Source organism: Equus asinus, chromosome 5 (genome assembly GCF_041296235.1).
Source record: "Equus asinus isolate D_3611 breed Donkey chromosome 5, EquAss-T2T_v2, whole genome shotgun sequence".
Classification (NCBI taxonomy): Eukaryota; Metazoa; Chordata; class Mammalia; order Perissodactyla; family Equidae; genus Equus; species Equus asinus.
Genome location: NC_091794.1, coordinates 77,706,647 through 77,727,530, shown reverse-complemented (window position 1 = coordinate 77,727,530; position 20,884 = coordinate 77,706,647). Strand labels below are relative to the sequence as shown.

Genomic DNA, 20,884 nt, shown 5'->3' with positions numbered 1-20,884 from the left:
TCACATATTACCCTAAAATTAATTCAGAATGGATCATAGATTTAAACATAAGGCTAAAACCATAAAGCATCTAGAAATAAAATATAGGAAAGTATTTTTATGTCCTTGGCGTGGCAGAATTTTCTTAGACAAGATACAGAAAGCATTAACCATAAAAAAATATTGACAAATTGACCTTCATCAAAATGAGAAACTTTTGCTCATCAAAAGACACCACTGAATAACTTCAGTAAGTGAGCCAGAGACTGGGAGAAAATATTAATGAAACATGTCTAACAAAGGACTTATATCTAGAATGTATGAAGAACTCTTAAACTCAGTAATAAAAAGATAAATAGCCCAGTTTTAAAAGGGGCAAATATTTTAAGATACTTCATAAAAGAATATATATTTGTGGCTAATAAGCACATGAAAAGATGCTTAGCATCATTAGTCATCAGGAAAATGCAAATTAAAACCACAATGAGATATCACTACACACTGACTAGAATGGTTAAAGTTTAAAATACTGATGTCATATAGGCATGAATGTAGAGCACTTGGAATTCTTGATGTGAATGTAGAACAGTTCTTATTAGTTGAGTATTAGCTAGAATGTGGAGCAATGGAAACTCTCATACATTGCTAATGGGGGTATAAAATGATATAATCACTTTAGGAAAAGATCTGGTAGTTTCTTATAACACTAAACATACTCCTATCCTATGACCCTGCAGTTCCATTCTTAGGTATTTACTCACGACAAATGAAACATAGACCTATTAAAATACTTGTACAGGAATGTTAATAGCTCAAAACTAGAAATAACCCAAATGTTCATTAGTAGGAAAAAGGGTAAATAAACTGTGGTATATTCATATGATTGGATATTGCTGCTGTTAGATGCAACATCATGGATGATTTTCTAAAACACTATGCTAGTGAAAGAAGCCTCATGTAAAAGGATTCATACTTGTATACAGTCATGCATCACGTAACAATGTTTTGGTCAATGACAGACTGCGTATACAACGGTGGTCCCATAAGATTAGTACCATATGGCCTAGGTGTGTAGTAGGCTGTACCATCTAGGTTTGTGTTAAGTACACTCTGTGATGTTCACACAACGACGAAATCACCTGGGCACACATTTCTCAGAATGTATCCCCATCGTTAAGTGACTCATGACTGTGAGCAGGCAAAACTCGTTTGTGGTGAGAAAATGAGAATAGTATTTGCTTGGTGTGAGAGAATAGTAGAAAGAAAGAACATGATGGAACTTTCTGCATTGATGGACATATTCTGTATTTTGATAGGGATTTGGGTTACCTGAGTGTATGCATTTATCAGACTTACTGATTGACACACCTAAGATTTGTGCCGTTCAGTAAATTTACCTTAAAAAAACCCCCAAAACCTGACATGAAAGAATTGTAAACAATTACTGAATTCTGGTTAATAATATACATGCTAAAGTGTATACTGATATCTGCAGTCTACTCTGAGATGCATTAAAAAAAAAAACAACGGATGGATAGATGGCTAAATATGTGATAAAGCAGATACTGCGAAATGTTAATAATTGTACAATCACTGTACAAGTCTTTAAACTTTTCTGTGTTTGAAAATTTTCTTACTATATTGAGAGGAAAATGATGTTACTGGTGTAATGAAATACAGCTCCTGGTAAATGTGATTTTAAAAGATACACAATAATGGCAACAAGAAAATATAAACTACCTAGAAATAAATTTAACAAAAGTTTTGTGAAAAAGTATCAAACTTTATTAAAACATATCAACGAAGATCTAAATATATGGAGAGATATACCATTTTCTTGTATAGCAATTGTCTGTATTATAAATATATCATTTATCCCCAGGTCAACTCTAGATTGAGTGCATTGTCAAAATTTTCATCTACTAGTTGATTCTAAAATTTATATGGAAGAGCAAAGCACCAAGAATAGGTCTCATAATTTTGAAGAATAATAACAATGTGAGTGGTCTTGCCTTACAAATTTCAAGATTTATTGTCAAGCTATATCAATTAAATAGTGTGGTCTAGGCACTGGTACTGACAGTACAGTGAAACAAAATATAGTCAAGAATGACACCCCTGCGTATATGGAAACCTAATATATTACAGAATAGATGTTGCATATCATTTAATAAATGGCCAGATCATCCATATAGAAAAAAATATAATAGGATTCCTGTCTCCCTCTGTGTACAAAAACAAGTACCAGGTGTATTAACAAACTTAGTGTGAAAAATAAACCTATACATCTTTTAGAAGAAAATAGAAGCAAATATATTCATGTTTCCGTATGTCAGGGATGTGTTTCTTACACATAAAAAAGGTGATAATATAGAGGAAAGATTGATAGATTTGGCTAAACAAAAATCCATTGATGACTCCATTAAAAAAGTAAAAAGAGAGGCTGGCCCGGTAGTGTAGTGGTTGAATTTATAGACTGGACTACTGGACTACAGACTAATGAACTAAAGGGAAATACATCCCCGTGGGTGAATCTCCCGGTCATGATGCTGATTGATGTCAGCAGATGAATACATACACTGTTTTAAATATATAATTAAAAAACATATAAAACAATACTAATAATTATTTATGCATATATATAATAAGATATAAAGACATGTGGAAAAGATAAACAAAAAATTAAGAATAATTGTTAATTACATAGGGATTAGTGAGTTGTGGGACTTGAAAAATTTGGAAAGCAAATCATAGGGGCCCAACTGTTGTTATAAAGGTTATTTCTCCCGCCGGTGGTGTGTTTAGTCATCTCTTTGTTATATTATTTTCTATATTTATTTTATTTGTTTAAAATATTTTCTAATTAAAAATTCTTCATTTCCTTCCTTTCGTATCCTTGACCCTAATGATAGGAATCTTTTACAATTCATAAGCAGTTAATGCCTGGCCCAGTGCCTGGAATCGACACTGGTGAGAGGGCTCCATCTAGTGGGGAAAATGCTGCAAGGATTCTGTGAGACGTTCCTTTTGGGAAGGAAGAATAAAGAGGTGATAGTAAACCTGACTGGTCTTTATTTTCACTAAAATTTAAGAGACAAAGGAAAAGATTATCATTTAGAAATACTTAGTCTTCGTCATTATTAAGATAATGCTATAAATCTCCTAAGACATATAGTGCAGACCTGTAGTACTCAGATGGGTCCTTATTTCTAACTTGTGTTTGTGTTTTGTTTTTCAGAAGGAGTTGAGCCTTCCAAGAAGAGGCAGCTTGTAAGTAAATGATTATTACAGTTATGATTATGATCTTCTGCTTAGGAATCCCTCCTGGGGACTGTTCTCAGTATCACTTGGAGGAATCCCATTCCTGAGTGCTTTTTCTGTGAACTCCCATCTGGGCCAGGGAAGCCAGTGGGCCAGCCACGTTCTCTTCGTAGGTCCAATCCTCCCCTCTTCCTCCCCACCCCAAATCCTCTTCTCTGTCTCAGTTTTGCCTAGCATTTGGGGAAAGCTGCCACTTAAATACCCATCACAGTCTTAAACTTGTGTTTGGGGATTTCCTGAGTTTTCGTAGACTCCAGCTTTTTGAGAATGTTAAAATTGAAATCTTGACATCTGCCTCTGTCCCATAATATAGTACTAGGGAGAGGCCAACTTTTCTGACAAGTCGGGGCAAGGGCAGCAGCTAAGTTTGAGTTTAGGGTTAGAATAGGGCTTTCTTTCACCTGTTTGTTGTATTCCAGCTTCAGGGCTAGGGGAGATAGGTGAATAATCCTTGTCCCTGGATTTTAATTTCTTATATTTTCTTGGCCTGCTTTTTCTCTAAGAATTGTATTGGGGCAATACTGCAAATTTGGCTAATCAGAATCATCTAGAATGCTTGTTAAAATGCAGATTCTGACCTTATTTAAATTAGAATTTCCATGCTGGGGCCCAAGAACCTGTGTTTTTATGCACCTGCACTCTTACCCACCATGATTTTGCGAAGAAGCCAAATTTGAGAAACACTAAGGAAGTAGGGCTATGATAAAACAATGGCTTTGAAACTTTTCCTTACAGAAACATATGAGATGTAATTAAGGAGGAGGACACAACAGTATTCATATTTATTTGTTAAGTATAGTTTATATGTACATCATACGCTTGTTTTTAAATGTACGAAACACATGGTAGTTCTGTTACTGTCATTTTCAGATTTTGTTTTATAAAAATGCTCTAGTGATTAAGTTGTCCTCTGAGATTTTTGTGAATCCCTTTGGCTGCTTTATGAAAGCTCATTGTGATTGCATATGAAGAGAATTGAGTTAGGAGTCAGAAAACTCCTGGGGTTGTTTAGTCTTGGATATTTCACTTAACTAGTTTTATAAACGTAGACAAATCACTTCATCTCTTTAAATCTCAGTTGCCTTATCTATAAACTGAAGATCATGGCACCTGTTTTTCGTTTTTCTTATAGCTACTAGAAGGATCAGTTAGTATATGTGATAGTGCTTCATTTCTGTTAGTTTTATTTTAAGGTGTATTAGTTTTGCAATTCTTGTAAACATATTGGGTTAAATTTGGATACATTTTATTATTTAAGAGCCACATTTCCTTCTTTAAATTCAGTTCTAGCAGTGGATCTCAATTCTAGGTTTGCAAGTGTCCTGAGTCTTCTAAAAACTGGGCAGGGGTGCTACCAGGACTCTTAATGGAGTGATACACTTAGTAGGCATACGTAACTGAAAGGGAGTAGCTTTTCAGCATCATGTTCAGCTAATAATTGTACTTGGTCACTTTCCTACTATTTCTGTCTTTTTTTTGTTTTGGTTCCCGCTGTTTGGAAGTTCTCTTAGATTTGCCTTTGCTTAAGATTAGATGAAATGAATTAAGGCAGGTAGCTTCTTCCAGGAATGTGTGTCTCCAGTGAATGGGGTTTGCTGAGGAGGAGGAGGAGAGGGAAGGATATCCTGTGAAAATGATTTTTATTTGAAACTGGAGGACTTTTTGGATCATTTTAGTTTTAAACTAGAGGAATTTCTTGGTCATTTTAGTGGTATCTAAAGTTAGACCTACTCTGACTGCCTTAAAATATTTAATTAATAAGGATCAGAAATAAATACTTTGTAATAAAGTAACTCACATTTAAACAATTGACCATTCAGTAAATATAAACCAATACCTACTATGTGTTGGGCGCTGATCTAAGTTTTGAGGTAATAAGATTCAATTAGACATGTTCCTCTATTTTGAGGACTTAAGAAGCCAGGAGTTCCTCAGTACAAACAATATTTTTTTAATCTTTAGTATTGGAAGGAAGCCAGGAAACATGGGTACTAATCTTGGCTTTGCCACTTAAAAAGTTACGTTGCCACCCTAAATTGGGGTTCTCTGCCCGATGCGCATAAACAAGCCAATTAATTATGGCACCAGCCTTTGAGGGGAGACATCATCTTTTTATGCTGCAAGAACGATCTCCAGGGAGACGGGGGACATGTGCCCTCAGATCTGTCTCCCCAATTCAGGATTTTGGGTGAAATTTAAGAGGTTAGAGAGAACAGGCTGGCACACAGAAACGCTGGTGGGACAGGTTTTGATTGGTGGACTTCAGGTATCTATGATGAGATTCTAAACATTTATGAGACGGTTCTAAACATTTTACACGTGGTGGAGAAAGAATTTTAACACTGGATCTTCCTGAATGAGGGACCCCCTCACTTCTGATAAGAGTCTGGCTTTCAAGTTCCATTCATGTCCCAGTCCTCGGGTCCTATGGGAAGGAGGATCTCTGGTTCTGCGGTCATTTCAGGTCACGATTTCTTCTTTTGCGCATTCCCTCGTTGTACGACCTTTGCAGTTTTTCTGAAAGACAATCCTTAATCATTTTTCTTCATCAGAGATGGAGGTCTGTTCAAACTGACTCTAACTGGGCCCAGGGTTATAGTTTTATGTGGTTTCAACAGGAACTATCATTCTGGGCCTGAATTCCCTCACTTGTAAAATGAGGGGATTGGCTTACCTGATCTCTATGCTTAGTCATCTCCCCAAATAATGGAAGCTCCATGTTACATCTTCTGCACAGAGCTGGGCAAGTCTTTGTAGGGAGTGTGCAGTAGGAGGCAAATATGGCTTAGCGTTTACAGTAAAGAAGCCAGGAAGGTAAGAAACACAAAACATAAGATGCTTGAATAAGTTTAATTAATACTTAAAAGTTTGTAGTAAATGTGGAGAAACTGATGTTGTTAAAACGAGTGACTTTCCATTTGCCGTGTTGCTTCCTGTCCTGGAAGCCTAGTCTGGAAAGTTTTAAAAGTTGTTATAACAGTCATCTGAGTCTTGGTCAGAAGGAGAGAGATATAGTACTTATGTCCCTGTTTGCTTCTGTCCTGGAATGGCTCTTGCAAGAGCAGATCCTATTGTATACCCATTTCAGGTATAAAGGCCCATTTCCTTTGGCATATTCTGTCTAGTATACTTTGTGGGTGCAGAGAAATTTGGAGTTTGCAGCTGGTTTGTTGTTCTTGTCTTTTGAGAGAGTCAGGTTCATTTAATTAGCAAAATTTCAAAAATAGCTGAGTGATATAAAATGAATGAAGTTCAGTAATTTTGGAGGCTCTTAATTGTTATGCTTTTCCATATAATATGGTATTTGCATTAAACTAGACAGGAACTCAGAAATGGATTTCTAGATTTATGTGATATCTTGGCATTATACAAAATACACATTCTTCTATCCAACAAGTAATTCCTCCAATGTCTTCAAATTGGTAAATGGAAGTATAGCATAGAAATGAAGAGCTTGGCTTGAGAGTCAGGCAGACCTGGGTTTGAGGCTTGGTACTACCATTTCCTAGGGGTTTTTCCATAAAACCAGTTACTATATTTCTGTTTGTCTTTTTGCCTCTATTCATTCATTTGTTCAAATTAGTTCATGCATCCATCATACTGTATTTATTCAGTTTTTATTGTGTGCAGGCACTATTCTAGATACTGGAGCTATAGTAGTGTTTAAGCAGATAAAGTTCCTGCTCTCCTGAAGCTTCCATTCTATTCAAGAGAGACAAACAAAAACATATATGGTATGTTGTATGGTGTTCTAGGTAGAGGATACAGCATGTACCAAGGTCCTGAGGTAGGAACACGCTTGGCATGTTGGAGGACAGCAGGGGGACCGAGGTGGCTGTTGGTGAGTGGTGGGGTGGGGTGGGGGTAGGGCGTAGAAGAATATAAGGCAGTGGCTGGATTTTGTAGTTCCTTGTAGGCCACAAACAGGACTTTGTGTTTTACGCTGATTGGGGCAGAAAGTGGGTAGTTTTAAGCAGAGAAATGATGTGATCTGACAAAGGGTTTTTTCAGGAGGGCAATTTGTTTTATTGAGGTATAATTCATATACCATATAATCACCATTTAAGAGTATACAGTTCAGTGATTTTTTAGTCTATTCGCAAGGTTTTACGATCATTTCCACTATCTTAATTCACAGCATTTTCATCACCCAGAAAGAAACCTCTTATTCATTAGCTGTGATTTCCCATGCCACACACCTTCTAGCCCCTGGTAACCACTAATCTACTTTCTGTCTTAATAGATTTTCCTGTTCTGGGCATTACATATAAATGGAATTGTATAATACGTGGCCTATTGTGTTTGGCTTCTTAGCATAATTTTTCCAAAATTTATCCATCTTTTAGCATGTGTCAGTACTTCATTCTTTTTCAAGGCTAAGGAATATTCCGTTATATGTAGGTACCACGTTTCGTTTATCCATTATCCATCAATGGACATTTGGGTTGCTTCCACCTTTTGGCTGTTGTGAATAAGGCTGCTATGAACATGAGTGTACAACTATCTGTTTGAGTCCCTGCTTTCAGTTATCTTGGGTAGATATGTAGAAGTGGAATTGCTGGATCATATGATGATTCTATGTTTAACTTTCTGAGGAACCACCAAGCTGCTTTCCACAGCAGCTTCACCATTTTACATTCCCACAGCAATATGCCAGGGTTCTAATTTCTTTGCATCCTAGCCAGCACTTGTTATTTTTTAAATAATGCCACTTCGTGCACCTCCTAAAATGGCTATCTCATTATCGTTTTAATCTGCATCTTCCTAATTACTAGTGATGTTGAGCATCTTTTCATGCGCTTATTGGTCATTTGCAAACCTTCTTTGGAGAAGTCAAGTCCTTTGCCCATTTTTGAATTGGGGTGTTTATTTTTGATGTTGAGTTATAGGAGTACTTTATATATTCTGGATGTTAAACTCTTATCAGATATATGATTTGCATATATGTTCTGCCATTCTTTGGGTTGTGTTTTCGTTCTCTTGATAGTGTCCTTGATGCACAACAGTTTTTAATTTTGATGAAGTCTAATTTATCTATTTTTTCTTTTGTTGCCTGTGCTATCCTAGAAATCATTACCAAATCCAGTGTTGTAAAGATTTCCTCCCTGTGTTTTATAGTTTTAGCTCTTATGTTTAGGTCTTTGATCCATTTTGAGTTAATTTTTGTTTATGATGTAAAGTAAGTGTCTAACTTCATTCTTTTGCAAATAAGTATCTAGTTTTCTCAGGACCATTTGTTAAAAAGGCTGTCCTTACTCCATTAAATGGTCTTGTCACTCTTGTCAAAAATACTTGACCATATATGTGAAGGTTTATTTTTGGGCGCTCTATTCTATTCTATTGGTCTATGTGTTTGTCCTTATGCTGGTGCCATACTATTCTGAAAGCTTTGTATTAAGTTTTGAAATCAGGAAGTGTGAAATCAAAGAACCAACTTTGTTCTTCTTCTATATTGTTTTGGCTTTTCAGGGTCCTTTGTGATTCCATATGAATGTTAGGATGAGTTTCTGTATTTCTGCAAAAAACATCATTGGGGTTTTGATAGAAATTCTATTGATCGGTCCAAGAGTTGATTTGTATGGGTTCAACAGAGAATGGGAGACAGTGTTACCCGTGTAATATTTGTGTTAAAAATGTTTAACCTTAATGTGATAGATGAAGAAACAGTTAGAAGAATCCAAATTGAGGGGGTAACCTGTACAACTACTGGCCTGGACTCTGCAAAAATGTTGAAGTTGTGAAAGATTAAAAGAAAAATACTCAGGATGCATTTTAGATTATTGGAGACAAAAGAGACCTGTGAATAAATATAATGCTTGATGCTTGGTTGGATCCTGAATTTTAAAAAATAGTTGAAGGACATTTTTGGGACAAGTAAGGAAATTTGCATGTGGTCTTTTATTAGATAATATTATTGTGTCAATGTTAAACTTCCTTAGCGTGACAGTTGTGTGGTGGTTCTCCCTTGTTCGTAGGCCAAGGACTTAATTGTGGAAGTATTTGAGGAAGGAGGTGTTATGATGTTTACACCTGACTTTCAGATGGTTCAGCTAATTAACAAAAAGTAAAAATGTGTGTCTGTATGTGTGTGTGTGTGTGTAGAAAGAGAGAGAGGGAGGGAGAGGAAAAAAAGCCAATGTAGCAAAATGTTAACAGTTGTTAAATCTAAGTGAAGGGTATATACAGTTTCATTTAATTATTCTTGCTCCTTTCCTGGTATTTTGGGGAGGAATTAGTATATACTGTTCTTTCAAAGAGAGTTGCTGAAAAGAGGATCATAAAAATCAGGTGGTAGCTGGAAAAGGTTATGGAGTTGAGTTTTCCCCCCTCTTTTAAAAATATAAATGGTAGATAATACATCATGTTTGTATGTCAATGAAATTATTCAGTAGAGAAGGAAAAGTTGATGGAGGAGAGGAGGGAACAATTGTTGGAATGTTCTTTAGGTACAAATGGAGGACATCTAGGTATATGTGGAGGTATTAGCCTTACACAGGAGCGTTGACAGTTTGTCCACAGTAGCCTCAATTATCAAAAGATTGTGCATGTAAAGTGCATGGCAGAGTGCCTGCAGTTAAGCAGTCAACCATTTATTATTGTTACAGAATTTAGTGCAATGCTTGTTACTAGTAAACTTTCAAAAAACGAGAGTGTTTACTATTGTTTTTGTTATTAGAAGACCATAATTACCTGTTACGAGCTGTAAATTCTTCAGAAAAACATATTATTAAGATCCTAAACCAAGTTAAGAGAGCAATAGTGTGCCTTAGAAAAGCCACAGGCTGGTCGTGGTCGGCTTTGGTCACTTTGGGGAAGAGAGCAACTGAATTCCCAGATGGGGAATGAGAATATCCAGGCTGTAATGCTAAAGGCTTTGTTGGGGCAAGTTGGGTATGAAAGTTCTTTTGGCCTGGCTCATACCGTTTATTTTAGATGTAGCTTCCTGAAATTAAATTATTTTAATTTTTAGAGAGCTATTTCTTATTTAAACTTATCTGGGTATTTTTTCTCTTTTTGAAGATTGGCACCTAAGCTAACATCTGTTGCAAATTTTCTTCTTCTTCTTTTTTTTTTCCTTCTCCCAAAGCCCCCCAGTACATAGTTGTATATTCTAGTTGTAGGCCCTTCTGGTTGTGCTGTGTGGGATGCTGCCTCAGCATGGCCTGGTGAGCAGTGCCATGTTCGCATCCGGGATCTGAACCAGCAAAACCCCAGACCACCTGAAGCGGAGTGCGCGAACTTAAACCACTCAGCCATGGGGCCAGCCCCCATCTGGATATTTTTTAATACATTAAAAAATCTAGTCTAGGGGCTGGCCCCGTGGCCCAGTGGTTAAGTTCATGCGCTCCGCTGCAGGTGGCCCAGTGTTGCGTTGGTTCGAATCCTGGGTGCGGACATGGCACTGCTCATCAAACCACGCTGAGGCAGCATCCCACATACCACAACTAGAAGGACCCACAACGAAGAATAAACAACTATGTACCATGGGGGCTTTGGGGAGAAAAAGGAAAAAAATAAAATCTTTAAAAAAAAAAAATCTAGTCTAGAATATCAAACCTGGAAGAGTTGATAATCTTGTTGAAAGTGTACATATGTGTGGAAAAAGAATTGAAAGAAAATGAAGTTCTAAAGCTATATGTATTTGTTTACCCAAGCTATAGGAGCATTGCGTTTTTCTTTTTCTCAATTGAAACACTCTGAATGGCTCCCCTTGCCCAGCTCTGTGAAGGGGGCCTCCTCTTGGCAGTTCCTTTCAAATAGGATTGATTTTTATTTGTGAATTTCGGCCCCGATTCTTAGGAGCTCAATGTAAATAGTGTTTAGGTATCTAGTGACCCAGAGAGTTCATGTTTTCTAATACCCATTGTAACTTAAGGTAATTGTCCTCATATTTCTCAAAATGTCTTTGATTTGTTTCTTGGAGGCTGTGAGCAGTCAGTGGAGGTGAAGAATGGACTGTAGGAGTACAGAGGTAACTGTGGTACCCGTCGCGCGCGCGTGTGTGGGTGTGTTGCTATCAGTGGCTTTTATTATTAGAGTCCTCGGGGATAGTTATCCTTTTGCATTGTTGGCTTACTCATTTGGGCAGTGGACTTGGACATCAGATATTGGATGAAAGTAAATGTCAGGTGTCTGCAGTGATAGGCAGTTGGCAGGGAGGAGTTCCTGGGGCTCAAGGGTGTGATGTGTCAAACTTTGCCCCTTTAAAGCTGACATGTGAAATAGTGTCATGTACTTTCCTACTCTGATGCAACTTGATGGTATTTGCCTGGATGAATGCGTCTGGAGAATGTGCTAAAAAGAGATACCACCTGCTACACATAGTAAACCCTTTGTGTGGTTTCAGTGGTGCCTGATACAGGGCTTTAGTTTTTCTGTGGACTTTGAAAATCAGGAAATTTTGGTACGTTGGAGGACTGTGAAGGCCAGAGCAATAGCTTTGTGTTACATTTAATAGTGTATCTTTTTTTATTGGGCTTATATAGGAAATGATCTCACATAGGTTCTCCACCTCTCCAGTGGGAAGGCAGGGATTGGCAGATGTTGTCAGGGATGGAGCTCCGTTGATGCTAGTCATCATTAATTTCCCAACAGGAACCATTTTGGTGTTAGAAAATGGATATAATTTGTCAGTGAGCTCTAAGTGTGTGGACGCAGGACCTGAAAATTGAAAATCCTTGAGAGCCCATTTTCTTACTGTTATTTTAAGAATAGCTATGGTTATGCTAATCATCCTCACATTTATATCTCTAGACCTCACAACTACCAATTCACTGCAGTCTACTTAGATACTCAGAGACATCACAACTTTAGCATTTCTAAAACTAAAGTCATTGTCTTTCTCAAAAACCTACTCCTGTCTTAAACTCTAGGAAGTGGTACCACTCCTCAAGATAGGAAACTTATTCTTGTTACCCTCCTCTTCCTCATACCCATGACTCCTTTCTATTATATCTCTTAAATATCTCACTTTCCTCTTATTTCTTTCTACTACCACAGGTATGTCTATGTAGTCCAAGTCATTGTAATCTCTTGCCTCTGCCACTGTAACTTCCTAACTGGTCTTTCTTTGTCTAGCATTGTTTACCCCAAGTCCACCCATCCATCATACGATAGCCAGAAAAAGCTTTTTAAAATGCAGGTTTGGGGCCAGCCCCGTGGCCGCGTGGTTAAGTTCGTGCACTCTGCTTCCGCAGCCCAGGGTTTCGCCGCTTCAGATCCTGGGCACGGACGTGGCACCACTCATCAGGTCATGTTGAGGCAGCATCCCAAATAGTTCAACCAGAAAGACATACAACTAGAATATACAACTATGTACTAGGGGGCTTTGGGGAGAAGAATGGAAAAAAAAAGATTTGCAACAGATGTTAGCTCAGGTGCCAATCTTTAAAAAAGAAAAATAAATAAATAAAATAAAATGCAGGTTTGATTATTAGATGTTTATTTAAACTCGTTTAGTGAATTTTTCGTCACTCTGAGGATCACGCCTCAAAGTCTTGACATGACCCGTAAAACTATCTGGACAATCTGGTTCCTGTGTTTGTCTCCATATTTTGCACAATATTTTTCCTGTACCTGGAATGTTCTTTCTGCCATCTCTACCTGCCTAGTTCCTCCTTATCTGTGAAGTCTCAGCTTACATCTCACTTCCTTATGAAAGACTTTTCTGACCTCACCCATACCTTGCTGTCCCCAGAATCAGTTGGGTTTCCCAGAATGTGCTTTCGTTAAACCCTGTACTTGTCTGTCACAGCTCCTAAAGCAATTGTAAATAAAGAATTATTTGTCTTTCTTCTCCCATTGGATGATCTATTAGCCTGCTTGGGTTGCTGTAACAAAATGCCACATGCTGTGTGGCTTAAACAACAGAATTTTATTTTCTCACAGTTCTGGAGGCCAGACTTCCAAGATCAAGGTGCCAGCATGGTTGGTTTCTGGAGAGGGCTCTCTTCCTGGCTTGCAGACAGGCACTGTGTGCTCACATGGCCTCTCCTCGGGTGTGCGTGTGTCTGTGTGTAAAACAGAAAGAGATATCCTCTTCCTCTTGTAAGGCTAGTAGTCCTGCCGCATTAGGGCCCACTCTTAAGACCTTGTTTAACCTAATTACACCCTAAAGAGCCTATCTTCAAATACAGTCACACTGTGGGTTAGGGCTTCAACATATGAATTGGGTGGGGTTGCGGGGGGGAGTGGAGGGGACACAATTAAGTCCATAGCAGATGGTAAGCTCCATGAGGCCACGATCATCTTGTGTGGTATAATACTCTGTCCCTAGGGCCTAATATAGATCTTAACACATAGTAGCCAGTCACTTAGGCCCATTCCTGACATTTGTATGACGTGGTGGAAGAATACAAATGGACATATAAATGTTTAAGAATTTTAAATCTAACAAACTTTAAGGTAAAATATGTTGTCTCCTCCTATCTTGAGAAATACAGTTTCATATTAACAAATTACAAAAAATATGTGTAAAGCTCTTGATTTAAAAAAATAAACATGTTAAATATTTTATTTAACTCAATAATGATAAGGATACCAGGCAGATGTTGCAGCCAGTTCAAAGGAGAAATGAAAGAAGCACAGATTTATATGTAGTAAAGCAATGTTGAAATAAATTTAGTAATGGTTACAAAACTGGATTTTTCTCCGGGGAGGAAGAAAGTCAATTGAATGTCTGCTGTATGAATTTATTTGCGTATCTATAGACAAGAACTGTTTGCCTCACTATCAGTTATCTAAAACTTATAGGGCCAGCCCAAGTGCCCCAGTGGTTAAGTTCAGCATGCTCCACTTTGGCGGCCCGGGCTCAGTTCTGGGGCACAGATCTACACTGCTCTCTCAGCAGCCATGCTGTGCTGGTGGCTCACATACTAAAAAATAGAGGAAGATTGGCACAGATGTTAGCTCAGCACGAAACTTACTCAGCAAAAAATAAATAAATAAAACTTACAGAGTTGTGGGATAGCTCAAAGGCAATAAAAGGCCAGAATTAAATAATGTATTCTCTAAACAATATGGAGTTTTCCATTGGAAGATTATCTTTTTTTTTCTTTTGCTCATATCAGGTTTCCTTTCAGTCTCTTTCTCCTTTGATCTAAAGCAATCTCAAATATTATTCTTGATCATAAAACAAAGTTGGTCTCATTAAGTTTGGCCTGGTTATTTACATAGGGGTAAGAATAATGTTAATTTACCATATAGGCCTTCTTAAGTTTGCTGGAAATTTTATGAAGAATCTCAGATTGAACTTTAAAAGCCTCTATTGTTTGTATTTTGAGGCTAGAAAGCCAAGCTTAAGAAGGTCTCTATCAGATTTCATCTGCAGTGCCTATAAATTTGGGTGAATTTTTCTCTTCTTGAGCTCTGCAAAATGTCCTAAGGGTCCCGGGCCTGCCAGGAAGTGACCTTCTGCATTGCCTGTAAAGCCAGACCCTGTAAAGCCAGATACCAGGCCCATTTTCCTGGGAGGGTTTTTTAAGTATTGGCTCCATAAAGTCAAACATAGCTCCTTAAAAGTGGCTTGTTATCCCTGACATATAAGCAGCGTTCTTTAAATATGACAGTTCAGGCAAGCCCTTGGCTGCATAACCATTTTTTACAATTATATTTTAAGAGGCTTCAGTAAGGAAATTCAGTAAGTCTTTCTCAGTTCTCACTGGGGAGTCACTGAGAATGAAATATGATTCAGGAATGTTTCAGTTTACAAAAGGAAAGCCTACTAAATTAAGGGTTTAGATAACTTAAGAAGGAAGAGACTAGGCTTCCTTATGTATCCATAAAATAGACATTAAGACAATATTCCAAACAAATAACTACAGTCATCCCTCATTGGTTCATTCAGTCCTGTGTAATTAATTTTCATTTCACTGAATCTTAGGTTAATAGTCTGCTTCTTAACTAAAAAGAGTTCTGGAGAATCTGACTCAGTCCACTGGAATGGTCTGGAAGTTGTCCAGTTGTCCAAGCGATGGCATCAGAAGCCTGTACCCAAGAGTCTATTCTTTGAGGTGTCAGTAGTTTGAAAATACCTGTTACAGTCCTTTTCCATGGGGCTCTGAGACAATCTTTTGTTGAAAACCTAGACTCTGGCTTCTAGTTGATTGCAGAGCCTTCAGACTAGCGTCAGTGTAAAACAAAATCTCTCTGTAGATGGCAGAGACTTGAGATTCCTGTGGTCGGTTTATTGCTGATGATTTTCAAATGTGAAAGGTCTGATGAGAGTTCCTAACAAGAGTAATGCAACTAACAAGGGAATTAAGTTATTTCTGTGGTATGCAAGACAAGACTAATAAAGCCACTCAAAAAAGTTTCAGCAAAATGTCTCTCGGAGTAGTTCTTTGCGAAGAAGATACTGAATATTACATCTGAGTTATAAAACGTGGATGAACATAATTTTTACAGAGGAGAAAACTTTTATATATAATATATAATAATCTTATGGCATAATGTACATACCAAGAACGTCCCAAGGCTACACTAATGATATCAAGTAAAAACATTCAGTGAGTCTGGAGTAAGTCCTAGACATCTGTATTTTTATAAAATTCCACTGACCTAGAAGATGCTAGATTCAAATTTTGAAATTAAGGTTGGTTGTTACCAAGTAAGCATTTTAAATAATAACTTAAATTAAGACTGAAAACACTAAACTATTATTTCCTAAAATCTGGCAAAACACCATTAAGATGCATAAACAGACACATATTATGGATAACAAGAGTATTGGCAAATCTCTAAAAACTTCCCATAAATTACACAATTTCTAGAATATTTATATTAATACCATTTTACCTGTATAAATTTAAACTAGGCAAGGCTAAGCATCTTTTCTGATTTGACAGCTTTTCCCATGAAACTCATCAATAATAAAATATCAAATAAACCTAATTATTTCTGGAACCTCTCTAAAAATGTGACAGAACGCTTCTTTGTGATTTTCCCCAGGATGATCTGGGATGTCTCAAAAACAGTTTAGGTAGTAAAAATATACTGAAAGTTTTATTTTATTGTTTTCTATATTTAGAATCTGATTGAGGAAAGGCAAAATTTTAAAGAGTTGTTAGTGAAAACACTGTAAGATAGGAGTGTTGGTCCTCGAGAAACAACACCCAATTACTTAACAAAAGTGACAAAACATTTAAAAATAAAAATAGAAGGTAACACAATTTTGAATCACCGCAGCTTTTTCATGAGGAACCTTAGTTTGTTTTCTTAAATAATTAAGGATGTAATAAGTCAGCATAAAGCAAAGAGTTATTCTACAGAAAGACACAAAATATTTGCTAACTGGGCATATTACACAGAAAAAAAGAATAACCTTTTAATATTGTAGGCAAAGGCAATAAACAGTAAACTAAGGAAACAGGCCCATCAAAGTTGAGCAAACTTTGCTAAGATTTAACCAGTTCATAGCTTTTCACACTCATGGCATGGTATTATAAACCACGGCAAACAAAATTCGCTTTCCAAATTTTGTTCTTTGTTATTCTCCTTCATATTCTAGAACATATTTACACTTGAGGACAGTTCTTAGGGAGTCATCAAGGTCAGATTCAATTTCATAATAATACTAAGATGATATTAACATGTAATGCATTTATTATGATCTTCAAGTGAACCAATACATAAGCATTTAAAAGTATCTCAGATCACCCAGCCAAGCCCAGTCAACCCACAGAACCAAGAGAGTTAATAATAAATGTTGTGAGGCACTAAGTTTTGGGATTATTTTTTAAGTAGTGTTTTGGACTGAATGTTTGTGTCCTCCCAAAGTTCATATGTTGAAGCTCTACTCCCCAGTCTGATGGTATTTGGAGGTGGGGCCTTTGGGAGGTAACTAGATTTAGATGAGGTCATGAGAGTGGGGCACCCATGATAGGATTAGTGCCCTTATAAGAAGAGGAAGAGAGACCAGAGCACTCACCTGCCCACCCTCCATCCCTCCTTTTCTCTCTGTCTCTCTCTCTCAATCTCTGCCATGAGAACACAGTGAGAAGGCTGACGTCTGCAACCCAGGAAGTGGGCCCTCACAAGGAACCAAATCTGCTGGCACCTTCATCTTGGACTTCCCAGCTTCCACAACTGTGAGAAATAAAAGTCTGTTGTTTAAGCCAATAGAAAAAGTTTCAGTTCCCATTTGTAGTACAGTTATTATTGATAGTTATAACCCATAGAAATAAGCTCTTTGGGATCCTCGCAAAGTTTTGTTTGATCAATTTTGATAAATATAATCACCGTGTAACTACTACCACAATCAATATATAGAATATTTTTATTGCCCCAAAATATTCCTTATGTAGTTATACAGTCAATTCTTCACCTCTTCGCCCCAGGCAAAGACTGATGTGCTTTTTTGGTGCTATAGATTAGCTTTGCCTGGCAGAATTTCATGCAAGTGAAAATCATACGGTATGTACTCTTTTGTATTTGGCTTCCTTCATGTTTCATTGCTTCTGTTCATTTTAATGCTTAGTATTTCCTTGTGTGAAGATACCACTATTTGTTTGATGGATGTTTGGGTTGTTTCCACTTTTTGGATATAATGAATATAGTTTTATGACCATTCATATACAAGTCTTTTTATGGACATATGTTTTCATTTCTCTTGGGTTTATACCTGGAGGTGGTCTGACCATAAAGACAGTATCCTAATCATTGCTGCCACCAATGGGAGTAACTTATCAGCCATAAACAAACCTAAAACAAAACATGATTATATAGAAAATTAAAATTAGAAAATTAAAGACTCAGCAAACTTCAGATACACCTCTGGGAGCCAACTTCACATTGCCACTTTGGATTTACCTCTGGAAGCCAAGAAAAGACATGCCTGGGCACCCTACTTGTGGTGCACTTCTCTTGTGTGGTTCTGTGAGATGAATCCATTGGGCATTTTGGTGGAGGACTTCCTCTAACACTGTTAACAGGTAGCTTTCCAAAAAAGATAAAGTCATGGCTGTCATCCAGATATAAGATGAAAACATTTTAAAGATTAAGAAAACAACACATCATTAATGAGGGAACCAGACAGATGTTACACCAGTTCAGTTTTTTCAGTTCTCAACTTTTATATGATTGAAAGTTGGCAAAATATCAAAGATAACAATTGAATTAATACTTCACCCATCTAGATGTTCGTTTGTTTGAGTAATTAAGTAAAGGCAAACAATAAGTTATTAAAATGTTCATAGTTTTCCTTGGCTTTATTTCAGCCAAATTGCTACATTGTAATCAAGATTTCTTACAAATTGTGTTATTTTTCTGTCAATTTTATCTCAGTAAAACTGGGAAAAAAGAATGTAAAATATCTCAGTAATAATTATTTCATATTGATTATATACTAAAATGATAGTTTGAGTATACTGGGTAAAATAAAATATATTTAAGTTTTAGAAATTGTGTTATTTGACAACAATGCCAAATTAACAAGCTTTCTTGAGTCATTTTATTTCTTAGGTTTTAAAAAAAATTTAAGTTCTGTTTGGAGGATATTTGTTCTGCAGCAGTAAAAATTGGAATTGACAAAAAAAGTTCTTAAAGCAATACGTAGATTTAGAAATGAACCATGAATTTTACACTTTGTAATGGAGTCTCATGATAAATTATTGTTGTCACAGAAGATATTACACAATATTTTAATATCTTATAAATTGCTATCACTTATATTGCAATTTTGCTATCTCTTGAAGCGATATCTAGGGCCATATAACATTTCTTAAGTTTTTCTTTAATGTTTTTAGTGCTAGGATGTTATAAAGAAAACCCAAAATAACAATTTGTTCAGACTAACCCTTGATCTGTGGTGGTCTTAAAGTAGTCTATAGAAATCAGTTTGGGATTATTTTTTGGTAAATCTTCTTCATAGTCATGGTGAACATACTCTAAAGCGGTCTTGATTGTCTCCTCTTCTTGGTGTTCATACTTTTGTGTAATCCTACTCCCCTGAGTGTGGGCAGTACCACTTGATACTAACCAATAGAACATAGTAAAGGTGATGAGATACCACTCCTGCGACTATATTACGGTATCTGTGATTTTGTCTAGTTAGTAGACTCGCCATAGAGACCATCTCTACTGGCTTGATGATGTAGGCAACCATGTTGGGAGAGCCCATGTGGCAGGGAACTATGGGCACCTCTAGAATCTGAGGGTGGCTTACAGTCAATATCCAGCAAGCAGCTAAGGCGATCAGTCCTACAGCCACAAGGAAATGAATTTGGCCAACTATCCCACTGAGCTTAGAAGTGGATTCTTCCTCAGCCAAGCCTCCATATGAGAATGCAACCCAGGGAACACGATGATTGCAGCCTTGTGAGACCCTTAAGCAGAGGCCCTAACTAAACTGTGCCTGAATTCTTGACTCACGGAAACTGTGAAATGATAAGTATGTATTGCTTTAAGTGGCTGTGTTTGTGGCAATTTGTTATACAATAGAAAACAAATACATCATACAAACATATTTTTTCCATTTTCTTTAGTTTTCTTATATTTTCTTGCAGTGTCTCTTTCATTTTATCTGCTGTATGAAAACTTTTGACTAAAATATTTTTAATCTTTTAAAAAATGAAAGAGCCAAAGAGTGAAACTTAGATTTCCTTGTTTTTTTGCTCTCCTACTTGTCAAATGATAAATGTATGTTTAAGTTTGTAAAAAACTGCCATGTAATTCTCCAAAATGGTTGTACCATTTTATACTCCCACCAACGATATTGAGAGTTCTAGTTGGCCCACGTCCATACTAACACTTGTTATGGTCGGACTTATAAATTTTAACCATTCTAGTGGTTGTGTAGGTTATCTCATTGTGGTTTTAACTTGCATTTCTCAGATGAAAAGTGATATTGAGCATGTTTTTCATGTCCTTATTGGCTATTTGTATATCTTCTTTTGTGAAATGTGTGCCCCAATCTTTTTCCCATTAAAAAAAAAAATGAGTTGGGTTTTTTTGTTAAAGAGTTGTAAGACTTATTTACATATCCAGATACAGATCTTTTGTCAGATATAATGTGACTATTTTCTTTCAGTCTTTAGCTTGCCTTTTCCTTAGAAAGTTGAGTGGAATGTTATCTTTTAAACAGCAGAAGTTCTTAATTTTGATGTTGAATTTGTGAGTTTTTATGATTAGTATTCATATTCTGTCCAGGAAGTCTTTGCCTATGCCAAGATCATGAAGATTTTCTCTAAAATTTTCTTCTAGAAGTTTTGTAATTTTAGCTTTTGTGTTTGGGTCTTAATCCCTTTTGAATTAATTATTTTATGTTTTTTAAATTGTAGTAAGATATATAGTCATTCATCACTTAATGACCAGGATATATTCTGAGAAATGCATACTTGGGCGATTTCATTGTTAATGTGAACATCATAGAATGTACTTACACAAACCTAGATGGTATAGCCTACTACACACTTAGGCCGTATGGTACTAATCTTATGGGACCACCGTCGTATATGCAGCCCACCATTGACTGAAACATTATGTAGCACATGATTGTGTGTGTGTGTGTATATGTGTATATATAAATATATATACGTAATACATGAAATTTACCACTGAGTTGTTCATGTTTTTAAGTATACAATTC

At 36.7% G+C, this 20,884-nt stretch overlaps 1 protein-coding gene across 8 annotated transcripts in view; it reads left to right on the top strand.

The window, feature by feature from the left end:
* The window catches only part of MAST2 (microtubule associated serine/threonine kinase 2), a 210,882-nt gene that overhangs the window by 96,268 nt on the left and 93,730 nt on the right, over positions 1–20,884 (top strand). For all 8 annotated transcript variants that reach the window (XM_044770697.2, XM_044770696.2, XM_044770698.2 and 5 more), the window contains one exon: positions 3,218–3,249. In XM_044770697.2, coding sequence (XP_044626632.1) covers positions 3,218–3,249 — 32 coding nt within the window. The remainder of the gene's footprint in view (positions 1–3,217; positions 3,250–20,884) is intronic.